A 13,263-nucleotide genomic window follows, 5' to 3' on the forward strand; every position below is an offset into this window, starting at 1 on the left:
ATTATAGTACAGTACTCTACAGTATATATATATATATATATATATATATATATATATATATATATGCGCCTTGGTTCTTACCATCTTAATCCAGCTTTTTGGCTATTTCATCTTCTTTATCCTTGGAGGCCTCATGTACAGATGACACTGCGTGCACGCACACAAAGAGACACAAACAGGAATGTCATTATCATACCAATGGCTCAGAGCTTGTTTGACATGATTTTACCTTCACCATGTCACACACAGCCACCGTGGGTGAACTGACGAGCTAAGAGTTATTCATATCTACATCTCCTGCACCACTGCTGATTTATTCCAACACACATACTCACACGCACACAGAACACCCAGATAAATCTTGTAAAAGTTATGTAATACATGCTTTCTTCCATTCCACCTGAGTTTTTCACAATGTTGCAGATTGGTTACCTCCTAAAAGTACAAACTGTTTGGAGTGTAAAGAGTGAGACAAGAAGTATAAGGTTTAAATCATACTGTATTTACCCACACACACAAAAAGATACTATGATTTTTCTCCCACTGTGTGACATCAAGTCAGCTAACACATGTCCTGTTTTTATTTTTATTTTTAAAGATTGTTTCATCTTGCTTTAAACTAAGAAGTATATTCACGTAGTATTTAGTGGAGTTGCTACCTTTCAACTACAGAACACTCCTCCCACCAAACTCTCCACTGAGCTCCTTCAGACTAGCCAGCAGCAATTAGCAAACACCTAGTGGAGTTAAACATTTACTGAGCTCATTACATGAGCTGCTTCTCATTGCAGTGCTACTAAAAACAATGCTAAATGCTTGTTGTGATGACTTCCTGAAGGCAGAGTCTCAGAAACAGCAGGAGTTTCTTAAAGAGAGTCAAAATGTGAAGTCAAATTTCTTTTAAGATGTGTTTGATTTTTATAACAATTGAAGGTAACATGGGTGCTATAAAATAGCACTCTGTCTTGAAAATACATAATACTGCCCCTCTGAGAAATATATATATGTTTAAATGGCTCATTGTTCTGGCTTTTAACAAATAGAAAAAAAAAATGTTAACATGAAATGACCTGAAACAATGTAAACTAAACCAAAGTATCTGGTCCAATCATTTGGGAAAAACAAACAAACAAACAAACAAAAACAAACAAAAACAACCTTTAAATCAGTTCTTATCTTAATGGAGTTTTCCACTAAACCTCACCAAAGGTCGCAGACAATTCTGTGTTTAATTAGAAGCGGCGGGCCATGATAAGTCTGCTGGCAGCTCACAATGGGACACAATGAGAGAGGACTGTCTGACTGGAGCTGTTGTGCTGACAACATGCTCATAATACAACATCAACATGCAGAAGAGAAGCATTCATGTCACTGCTCATGTCACTTGTTCGGCATTAAGGTCCAACAATATCCCATTCAGCCCTCTCAGCACATGCAGCTGAATCGCTCACTAACATCTCAGGGTTGCCAGCTGCATGTGAAGGATTCATGTAAAGCTACTCCAGCGCCGGCTTCCCCTTCATCCCTGAAATGATTGAAGCGATTGGCCATATGAAGGAACATCCAGTGCTTCTCTGCATGTCAACAAGATTTCATCCACTCCACTGAGTCAACCTCTCCTCACCTGCTGCTCCACCTCCAAACTGTTTCTGCGTGTTTGCACACGCATTGAGCCAAACACACACTCGCATTGATTTCTGTCACATTCCATTCCAGTCATAGTCTTGCTACAAATGACCTCCGCCTGAAAACTGTCTTCTGAATCAGCGTGACTCCCTGAAGAGTCTGTCAGCATGACAGTTTTGTCGACATGGTGTATGTGTGTGTGCGTGTGTGTGTGTCGTTTCATTAATCATGGAGCAAAATAAAACTGCCAGACTCTGGAGAACAGAGGCATCCATCATGAACTTAAAGGGGGCAGTAATATGTGTTTTACAGGCACATAGTGCCACTACATATCACAATAAAGTTACATTCAGTTGTTATAAAATGCTGTCTATCAAATATCAAATATGACTTGAAAGAAATTTTACTTAGTAATTTAATGCCTTGAAATTGAGACTCTGTCTCTTTAATAACTCCATTTTCAGGAAGTCATCGCTACATGGCTTCTCTGGACTTAGGCTTATTGTTTTTACCAGTGTTGCATTGAGAAGTAGCTCATATGATGAGTTCAGCTGATGTGTTCTACCAGTTCTACCAGGTGTTTGCTAGTTGTTGCTGGCTAGTCTGAAGGAACTCCAAGGAAGAATTTCATCCTTGAAGGTGTTGCTGATGTTGCCAATGGCGCAAATCACAAAGAAGACAACATGAAATAGTTAGAGGATGAAGGCTCGGCATGTGTTTGAATGACTTACTGCCTGAACTAACTTATTCATGTGTGATTTTAACTCTGTTTCTTGTTTAATGGAAACACTGCAATTGCAAAAACTGTATTTTTCCAACATTAGCAGAATATTGACAATTTTGTGCACATTTGTAATAGAAACACAGCTTGTGTTGCTAAGGTGTTGGTATGTCATACCCTCTGGTGACGATTCAGGAATCGGCTCAGTTGCAGGTTCTGGATCTGCGGGGGCTTCAGTTTGCGTCGCGCCAGGATTCCCCTCAGAAACTTCTGCTGTGACTCCATTCTCTGTACTGGACTCTGGATTCACCGTGACCGGTGGAACTTCAGAACCCTTGGCCGGCTCTGGGACCGAAACCCCTACAGGACCATATGCCTCCTCTGGTGAGGCAGTAACACCAGAGGAGACTGTGGAAACCTCCGTCTCCTCATCGGCGGCAGAGTGAGGCTCAGCTTGAGCGGGAGCTGCAGCAGCAGTTACCGGAGGCATCTCTGGAATACTCGCTGCAGCGATAGTTGTGTCTATTACAGCATCTGCAGGCCCTGAGGATTCGGTTGGGGCTCCATCTTCGTTGGCTACTGAATCTGTGGTTGCTGTTGAATCTTCGGCTGCTGCTGGAGTCTCTGAGTCAGTTTCTGGCGAGGTATTGCCGAGTGGGGCTTCCTCCTGGACATGGTTAGCATCTTCAGTTGCTGCTTTGGAGGCTTGTTCAGCTACTCCCTCTTCCACAACTCCGGCGGTCGCTGCTGGCTCCTCTACAACCGACACTGGAACTTCTTCCTTAACAAGAACAGGGATCTCTGTCTGCACAGCTTCAACAGGTTGAGCTTCAGGGGTCTCGTCCAGGGCCTCAACTGCTTTGACTTCAGAAGAGGCTTCTGCCGGTACAGTTTCTACAGGAAGTGTTTCCTCCATGGGCAACAATACTTCAGTTACTGTGGCAGCAGCTTCCTCATCTACTGTAGGATGTGGTGCCAGCTCCCCACCAGCTGCGAGTGGTTCAGGAACTACTAGGAGATCTTCCCCAGACACGAGATCCTCCTGGGCCTCTACGGCCTCCAGCACGGCCTCCGTCTCATCTTCAGGCCCCGCTTTGGCATCGTCTGGTGAGGCGGTCTCCACAGGCAGCTGCATCTGGTCCTCAATGGTCCGTACATCTTCTTCTGCGATGATGCCGTTTCTGACTGCTGTGAAGAAAAAAAAATATGGAAAATAAAAGATTAGCAATTTGCAATTAGACCACCAGTTGTCAGTGACATATTTGTCTGTAACTCTGACATAGCAATGACAAAAGTCAGGGAATAAAAGAATGAACCATATTCTTCTCCTCATAAGATTTACTGCCTGTGATTTAACGGCAGAACCTTTGACAAACTTCTGTTGTCTGTGATATTATAAAATTCTCAGATAAATTCTCAAACTTTGCATCAGCCACATTTCTGTCAGGCCAGGCGCTCGTTTGCAAAAGCATAAGTTCTAGTGAACTGAATTCACATTCTGGACAAATGTTGACACTAAGTTTAAAACAGAGACAATGATCTCAGTGGTGAAAATCCCAGCTGTCCTGTCAACCTTTTTTATATATGTAAAATAATATTTGTGAAAAAATATCTTAACTTCAATATTTTGTCTGGTGTGCTTCTAATGTCTTTCATTATATAACGTGGGATTTGAAAGAATTAGACATTTTTGAGGGAAATTATATAAAGCTTCAGTCAACACAGGATGCAGGAGACAGGAGAAACAATAAAGGACACAAACTGCGTCCTTTCATTTCCTTGCTTGAAAATAGGATTTACTGAAGCCCTGAGGACGAGCATTCTGAGGAAATGATCCTCTCCGCTTTCTACGGTCAGTTAGGTCTGCGCACACACAAACATAGTGCACTTGTGTATGGAAGTAATGAAGTCATATTTTAGAAAAATCCTCAGTTATGTCAATAGTCCGAATCCCAACGTAGCGATGGAAGCTTTTGATTGGTCGCAGACGAGCTGGACGGGAGCGGCTCGGTTAGCGGTACGGGTGGATGGCTCTGATGCTTCAGCTTTCTGATTTTATTTGTCTGTCGGAAGCAGTGAGCAGAGATCAGAGTGATGGGTGGAAGGGAATGTGTGGGCTTGGTAGACTGTGTGAAAATGAGCCAGTGGGAAAATTACAGCAATTAAGTAACACAAATCCCTTTGCTCTTCCTTTTCACAATTAATCTTTACATGCACTCTACGATCATTAGCTGCGTTTCCATTATGAGTGTTTGTATTCTGCTTAAGTTGAAAAAACAACGCAGTGTTTCCATTACATGAGAAACGCTATTAAAATCACACGTGAATAAGCTTACGGGGATCCGTCATGCTCCGATTACTTCCTGTCGTCTTCTTCGTAGTTTGCGCCAGGGGTAACATCTGGTTGATCACGTGACTAGTGTGATGCAAAAACAGTGTTTCCATTCCAGTTTTGCAAAATAAACCAGACATGGCCAAAACAAACAAACAAACAAAAATCACCTCATCATAGCAATACAAATTTTTAGCAAAAATCAAAGTTTTTTTTATGTTGTCATTGCCATGTTCCCAGTAAGCAAATTCATTTTCGAAATTTGCACAATTATATGGTCAACAGAAACACAGATACTTATGACTTTCATCAAACGTTTAGATCATTTCCAAAGATATGATTAAAAATTTACTTCTTTTTTTTTTCTCCCACTATGACAGGACTGATAAGTTGGAGTTTGAGCAGTGGTGCAGTGGACACTTATCGTTTATCATTTGTTAATTATTATTAAAAAAAAATTAAAAAGTCTTATAATTTTGATTTTGTCATGATAAATTTCAGTTGATGTCAAATAAAACTGACAGTATGATCAGAAATGTTATTTTTTCTATTTTCTCCTCTTTTTGTTCCAAAAGAGCAGCAATAAATATGTCAATTCAAAAACAGGATTGAATGCAGTAACTTTGTGCGGTTTAGTGACAGAAATCGCTCTTTAAGTGGCATCGTGTAGCTTATTTCAGATCAAAATGCTTTTCAAGAACAATATTTGTGTTTGTGGCGTTATGAATGCTGTGCCATGCAGCTGGTGTCCTGCTAAACTACCTAAAAATAAGTAATGAATAACTTTTTTCATCATAATTTTGATCATTATCACAATAGTACTTCAAAGTATCGCAATAAAATTGTAAATCCGTACTGCTTTGTCAATATTCAGTTTTGAAAAGTGGGAAAGCGACTGTTTGAGTTGAGGTCGACGCCTCCATGCCAGGCATCGGTGAATCATGTGTCAACAAGATTTAGCAGCCAAAGATGACACAGATCTCAGTCAAAACAGTGCCACGGCTGGTCTGCAGTGGAGGGAAGGGAGGGGAGGAGGGAACGGGACACAAAGCAGGGGCCTGGACTAGGGATGGGACCGGCACAGGCCAGGATGTCATCCAGCTGGTGTGTCAGACAGGCGGCACGCTGTAGGAATAAAAACCTCCCCTCATTCGGTTGCATTTAACATAGCCTGGCCAGGCTGAGCGGACAATTACTGATGGTCTCGGAGGTGATGACGCAAGAGTCTGGAAGGGAACCCAAGTTTCTCTCTCTGTAGGTGGAAAAAGCTGTCCGGCAGGAACAACAACGCAGTAACACAAGCATCCCACATTCAGTCAGGGAAGCAGAACATGAACACAGAGATGATGATTCTGTTTCAGGTTCAAATATACAGTTTTTCCTTTCCCCAGATATCTGAATTAACTTATGTTCCACGGGAGCTAGAGCACAGTCTGTTGCTCATGTGCAAACCAGGATGGGGGACACAGAGTGCATGGAGCGGTGCCTGGCATGGCACGTCCATGTGGCACTGAGCCGTCTGGAACAATGAGGAGACAGTCATAGATTATGTCAGACCTTCTGCTGGGCTTCTGCTCAGGCCTGCACACAGAGCTCACACATGTAGAGAGATACAGACGGAACACAGAGTGTTATGTGTGGCAAAAAAAAAAAAAACTTTCAACACATCATCATCAAGGTGAAACATGTTGGTGGCAGCATCATGCTGTGGGAACGCCTGAGTAGGAACAGAAAATCTGGTCAGTTGTTGACTTGAAAAATGATTTGAGATTAGGGTAAAGATTCACATTCTATCATAACAAAAACTCTAGAAATATGACTAGAGCTACAATGTAAAAGTTTATATCAAATCATATTCAAGTGTTTGAGTGGTCCAGTCAAAGTACAGACTCAAGCGCAATTAAGAATCTGTGGTAAAACTAGAATGTTGCTGTTCAGAGAATCTCACCATCAAATCTGACTGAGGTTTATCTGATTGGTAAAGCAGGATGCGTTAAAATGTCCCTCTTCAGATGCCATAGAGTCAAACCCACGGAAGACTTTGATGGATTTTTAACAAAAGTATATACTAACGCACACCACACTTTCAGATTATTGTTCTTTAAAAATAAATAAAACAATCATGCATTACTTTTCTTCTAACTCTCGATTATGTTCTATCCAAAGACCCCAAATGAAGCATCTGTTTTTCTGGTTGCAGTGGACAAAATGTAAGAAAGTTCATGGTCTATAAATATCTTTTTTTTCTTTTCTTTTTTTTTATATTGTACAGTAAATATGTTCTTTTGAAAGTTTTGCAATCCAGAACAATCCGACGTCCGTGAATCACTACAGAAAATTGGTAACAAACAGGTTAGATTGCAAATGTTGCCACAGGCTGCAAATAGATCTCTAAACAATCCCAGCTGCTCTCATGCAGTTATTATCCTACATAAAATGCTCGGTTTGCTTTATGGGAAGAGACTGAGAGAAGTTGACATGCTCATAGAGTTTAAAAAAAAAGGAAGAAACCTCCTCTCAGGTCTCATTTCATCAATAAATCATTGAATGTTTTTAGCAGTCCTCTTCTTAGCAGTAGCCAAGCAGGACAGGGGAGGATTAGGACAAACAAACAGTAATGACTTGTAGGATTCAAAGAGAACAACAGAAATATTTTAGCACCTGAAGTATTTGATCTGTGCAAGAAAAGTGAAAGCACAGAGTGTACCAGCCAGCTGCAAACAGCCTCCAGCAAAATGTGACTGAGTGGCAGAAGGAGAGTTAGATAAGCAGCTGGACAGAACATATGCTGCTCTCTACACTTCAAAACACACAAATGAAGGGCAAATTGCACTTTTAATATTCACTCGGATGGTCATCACTCACCCACTGTGTCCCCGTTGCTCTCCTCAGGCTTTGTGCCTGGTCTCTTCTCCTGCTCCACTGTCTGTGCACTGGATGATGAGCAACCCATGCTTGGAAGTAAAATATGACAAATCTAGAAAGCTGGAGGCTGCTTCAGGAACAAGCGACCACAAGTTTCAGTGCTTCCTGCTTTCTTTCTCTTTTTTTTTCTTTTAAAGGTTGATGCTGTCTTTCTGTGCGAACAGGAGCATCTAAACTCTCCACAAGTCCTCAAAGCAGATGGGAACCATTATCTGCTCTATGCTGTGGGATCACTCATGCTCCGCTGTACTTTTATAATCTGCTCCCTGCATGCAGCAAAGCAGTTCAGGCAGCAACGCTGAGTGTTCCCCTAACTACCTCCAGTTCTAATGTAGAACTATCCATGAAGCAGCAGCAGGAGGAGGAGGAGGAGCAGGAGGAGGAGGAGGCAAACACTTCTGAGGACAGTGTCCTCCCCTCTGAGGCCTGTGTGGCGCAGATCCACCCCCTGGTGGTGAAGTGTCAAACCACACACGCAACAAACATAAAAGTAGAAATTTGAATTTACAAGTGAATCAGTGGATTAACATAGAATTCAGTTCAGTTCATTTATATTACACCATTGGATGGGTCTAATTAAATCAAGGGACAGAAATTCAGATATTTAAATGTTTATTCATCAGTATGCTGTACAATCTGCAATAATATAGTCAACTTTCTTCACAAATAAAGTGTTTAAAGTGGAAGAGCACTTCAGTTGAAAAACCATGCCATCTTGGCTGTCTGCCCAGGGTGGCATGGGCTCAGGGGGCAGCATGAGGGAGGAACAAATTAATGTAGTCATATGTTCTGATCTAGTATTCTACTGTTTATTGCATGTCCAGTCAGTGGTGTTCAAACTTTTATTCCCAGGAGCCAAAATCAAAACAATAAAAATGCAAAAAATTAGTTTACCAGAACTTTTTTTTTAGTTTCACCTGCTCAACAATAAACACCTTTTTTTTAATGAACTGTGTATATTATTGAAGATCTAAAATATGTCAAAGCCATAATTGGCCCCTGGGGCCTCACATATTACACCAATGTAAAATACATTGGTGGCTGATGAGCTGAAGTTGGTGTCTGATTTGAAGTTCTTGGTTCTCTGCTAAAACAAGGAGCTACATAGATATGTTAAAGGAGTTTGGACAACTTTTGAACATCTCCAATCCAAAATTAATGGACTGGTCAGATTTTAAAAACAGATTGCATGAAAATATTGTTTTATTTATGAAACCACACAAAAAGAGAATTTTTAATTCTTCCCTGGACTTTGGACCGCCTTAGTGTGTTTGGTTTTGTGCAGGGTGGCAGACACTGATGACCAGGATAATGATGGCTAAAAAGATCCCATAAAAATTCCAGACAGTTGTTAGTCAATGTCATCTGGATATATCTAGTACCAAATTAATGCTGTTTTCATCCAGTTTGGGAGGTCAGTGTAATATTAACCAGAACACAAAACTGGAGATGCTTTTGTTTTTTATATATCTTGTGCAGATTTACTTATTAGTAAAGTAGAATCAATGAATAGATTATGTATTTTTCATATGTTTGAGTTTAAATGTCTCACGTTAAGTTTTTATAGCTAATATAGCTTCCTGTGCATCTGATAAAATTTAGATTTTAAGTAATCTTTGCAGCAAAGGGGCCATTAGAAGGACCAAAATGAAATTTTTAATAGATCTGAAAATGAAACTTGATTTCATTTAAAAATATAAACCTCCACCTATAACAGCATTGCATTTTAAAACGCAATGCTGCTTGTTTCATTAGAAGATAAGGTTTCTATTTGAGCTAATGTATGACCCACAAATACAGACATGCTGAGATATAGGATGTAAAACAGAACCACCTAACGGATAAATGTCACATTGTACTGCGAGACGATAAACAGCATCAAGAGTTGAGGACGATCCCGTCAGAACCAAGCAGCGCCAGAATTTCATTTGTTCACCACTTGATTCTCCAGAGTCTCCAGCTTCTTTGACATCGCTTCAAGTATTCGTGTTAAAGAGGGTCACAAGAAATGCATCCAAAGTTGGAACACAAATAAAGATATTACAGATACTCCTGCACAAAAAGGTTCCCAAAAAGAGCACAGAGGCATCTTTATAAATCTCACTTTTTCTAGTAAACATCAACTGGACATATGTTAGGAAACGCCTTATAAATACAGCACTGAATAAACGCAGCATTAACAAATGCACAAAAACCGTTCTTGAAGATTCTTATGTATAGACAGATAAAGACCATACAATGAATACAATCAAATGTTTAAAATATTAAGTGAAATTCTAATGGTCTTTCTGTTTCTGCTCAGGAAGCAGAATGCAGCCTCGTCTCTTCCCTGCTGAGGACACGTCTATGTTCAACCTCCAGACGGTTTATTTTTGGAAAGCTATCTAGGTCTGAAGAGGTAAACAAACAGGTATGGAAAGAATAATAATTCTCATATTGGAATCAATATTCTCCCTCTGTGAGGATAGAGGACAATCTAAACACAGAAACAACAAGCTTTGCTCAGTCAAATGTGCGGAAAAGTGAGACAACTAGCTCAACATTCGATTGTTTTTATTAACTGGAGCATCTTTATTTTAAAATCAGAATTCCATTAATGGTGTATTCACCGTTAATGGTACCGTGTTGTAGTGGGACCAGCTGCAGACATGTTTAGCTATTTGGGTGAAGGCTGAGATGTTGGTTTTGGACCTGACATCATTTTCATAAAGACATTCTTGTAAGGTGGCCCACACCTATAATTTTACTAATGTAATAATAACAAGTTAAGTTCCAGATAAGTAAGTATTGCTAAATATAGAAATAATTTGCCGATTAAAAACAGAAAAATAAGCATAACTTTTAAATGCTGTTTTTGTTCACTGAAGATAAAAGTTATTTTTGCCCCACTGAGACCCCATTGTAAAACATCTGCTTTATTTATTTATTTTATTTATTTTTCCACCTCATTATCTTTGTCGTTTTACTATAAATCCAGTTATTCCCTCTGTGGAGGAAACCAGCAAAACAAAAGGATATTATTCTGAGCCAGGTTCTTCAGCTTCTCTGTCACTTGGTTCTGAAACACGATCATGCTCTCACACCGACACAAGCTTTCATCTGCCGGTTTGTCTGCAGAGGCAAAAATAAATACAGTTAGCACATCTTTTTGAGCTTTAATTTACAAGTCAGGGCTGTGAGGGGAATTGATTTTCCTCTTTCAGCCCCGACACATTTCTGTTCCTGTCAGGAACCGGTTCTGAGCGGCGGTTGTTCCAGCAGCAGCAGGTGGCAGTGATGCTCTGCTGATATACAGGGACGTTTTTACTGTAACTGGTCTTTGTTCTACAAAATGCCATAGTTATTTATTTATTTATTTATTTATTTATTTATTTATTTATTTATTTATTTATTTATTTTTAGCAAAATCACAATTTTTTTATGCTGCAGAAACACAAAACCTTACGAAGTATTTTTGGTTTCTATTACAAACAGAAACCAAAAATACTTGAAGTACACTTGAAGTAAGACAAAACTAACTTACAAGTAACTTTTCAGAAAGAAATAGAACCTTGTTTTAATTGAATAATTCCTTAATATTGACTAAAAAATACTAGTTCCACCGGCAGATTATTTCACCTATAACATGGGGGGGAAAAAACCTGTCTTGTTATAATAAATCAGACAACTTTATTTATACCATTAGGTCAATTTGATTATAGTGCGATGAGTCAGCTTTCTTGCCAGACAGGAAAATGTATATCAACACAACAATGAATGTAAATGTAACATGAGTCAACTGGCCCCGTGCTCAATATTTTTAAAATATTAAAAACCATGAAAAAATAGACTCAAATACAGTATAACCATGAGGTCAATATATAAAAAGTAAAATAAAACTATACTAAATCAAAATTTGGACACTTATGGAAAAAGGAACAAAACAGGTTTTATACTTCCTAGGTTTACATCTAGGGATGAAATATCTGTATCCAGGTGCAGATATTTTCACTTATCGGTGATATTTTTACAAAGAAGTGAAATAATCTGCCAGTGTAACCATTACTTTTTATCAATATTAAGGAATTATTGACTTAAAACAAGCGCTTAGTTCTTGCTGATAAAGTTACATGTCAGTTAGTTTTTGTCTTATTTCAAGCATACTGAAATAAGATATTTGCACAAAAAACTAGACCAAACATACTTGGTAAGATTTTTGTTTTTGCAGAGTAAAATTAGTTCATAATTAGTGATCACCTTTACACATCCTTGACTTCAGTTTCTTTGTAATTTCTCCCATTTTCTCAAAGTCCTCTGCGTAATAGAGGTGCATCTCAGCAGGCTCCGAAGCAATTTCCCTCAGCTCCTGTTCAATGGCCTTCCCAACTCCCAGTGCGTATATTGTCACCCCTGAAAGTGGCAGAAAACAGAGCCAAGGCACGAGTTTAATATCAGAAAGAACATGCTTTCGTTAGAAATGTAACTCATATCACCAGCGGTCTTTGCTTTGCTGGCCCACTCGGAAACATCATCCTGCGACCGTCCATCGGTGAACACGATGCAGACGCGCGGGACGTTCAACCTGGCGCCTTCTTTCTCCGAAAAGCTGAATTGGAACATGTGGCGCAGCGCTGAGCCGGTCATGGAGCCCCTCCCCATGTACTGCATCTGGCTCACGGCCCTCTTGACGTCCTGCGCCACGGCGTGCTGGCCCAAAGAAAACTCTGTGCGCACCTTGGTGGAGAACTGGATGAGTCCGACGCGCGTGACCATCCTGGAGACGTTCAGCGAGTCCACGATGCTGTTCACGAACTGCTTGACCAGCTCAAAGTTGGCGGGGCCCAAACTCTTGGAGCCATCGATCACGAACACCAAATCCATGACTCCGTCGTGACACCCTGGTTCTGTCAGGTGCAAAGACATGAAAAACGTGTTGATGTAGATTTTTGTTTGTTCAGTCTTCAGTTGCATCTAAGAATAAAGAAGAAAAACAGCTGAGACTTTACTTTCACAGCTTTTCCCATCTTCAGCCAGCAGGAATCCCTCATTACATTTACAGATGTAGGAGTCAGTGGTGCTGAAACATAGGTGTTGGCAGCCATGGTCCAGAGTTTGACACAGATCAACACCTAGAAGTTTAACAAATGTTACTGATGCTGCTGAGACACAATGAACCTGTTTATTCATACTGTATTTTACTAAAAGACAGAGCTGAAACGATTCATCCAGTTAATCTGTTGATTAAATAATGGTCAACTAATGTAAATTGTGAAATGATTAACAGTTGTATAAAGAAGAAACCATGCGATTTGCTATATATATATATATATATATATATATATATATATATATATATATATATATATATATATATATATATATATATATCAGTGATGTGCGGTCATGGGAGGCAGGTGAGGCAGAGCCTCACCTGCCATGGAAAACATAATATAACAATAACACCATTTATATTGCTATTTTCACCCTGTGGTTTGTACTATAAAGTATCTATTTTTTACTTAGCTTAACCAATTCTGATGATTTTTTTCTTCAAAATCGATGGATTTTCGTATTTTGACATTCAAATGCTCAGAAGCGAAGCCGGTGAGGCAGCAGCGAGCTGAGCCTCACCTGGAATTGCGCAACCTCTGGCTGCTATTCTATGGGACCAAGTTCGTCC

The 13,263-nt window shown here is 39.8% G+C and overlaps 2 protein-coding genes across 2 annotated transcripts in view; both read right to left on the minus strand.

Annotated features, from left to right (window-relative positions):
• Nucleotides 1-7,967, minus strand: part of LOC106937906 (calphotin) — a 14,009-nt gene extending 6,042 nt beyond the window's left edge. The window contains exons 1-3 of the mRNA XM_015019649.1: nt 7,545-7,967; nt 2,525-3,535; nt 82-147 (exon numbers count right to left, since the gene is read on the minus strand). Coding sequence (XP_014875135.1) covers nt 86-147; nt 2,525-3,535; nt 7,545-7,632 — 1,161 coding nt within the window. The 5' untranslated portion in view covers nt 7,633-7,967 and the 3' untranslated portion in view covers nt 82-85. The remainder of the gene's footprint in view (nt 1-81; nt 148-2,524; nt 3,536-7,544) is intronic.
• A 232-nt stretch (nt 7,968-8,199) lies between these two features.
• LOC106937904 (matrilin-4-like) lies at nt 8,200-12,770 on the minus strand. Its single transcript, XM_015019646.1, has 5 exons — nt 12,590-12,770; nt 12,077-12,487; nt 11,841-11,993; nt 10,623-10,715; nt 8,200-9,584 (listed from the first exon to the last, which is right to left on the minus strand). The coding sequence occupies exons 1-5, from the start codon at nt 12,768-12,770 to the stop codon at nt 9,529-9,531; spliced, it is 894 nt and encodes a 297-aa protein (XP_014875132.1). The 3' UTR covers nt 8,200-9,528.
• Between the last annotated feature and the right edge of the window lie 493 nt (nt 12,771-13,263).

Source organism: Poecilia latipinna, unplaced genomic scaffold, assembly GCF_001443285.1.
Source record: "Poecilia latipinna isolate Pla-1442-1.1 unplaced genomic scaffold, P_latipinna-1.0 Scaffold2464, whole genome shotgun sequence".
NCBI classification, from domain to species: Eukaryota; Metazoa; Chordata; class Actinopteri; order Cyprinodontiformes; family Poeciliidae; genus Poecilia; species Poecilia latipinna.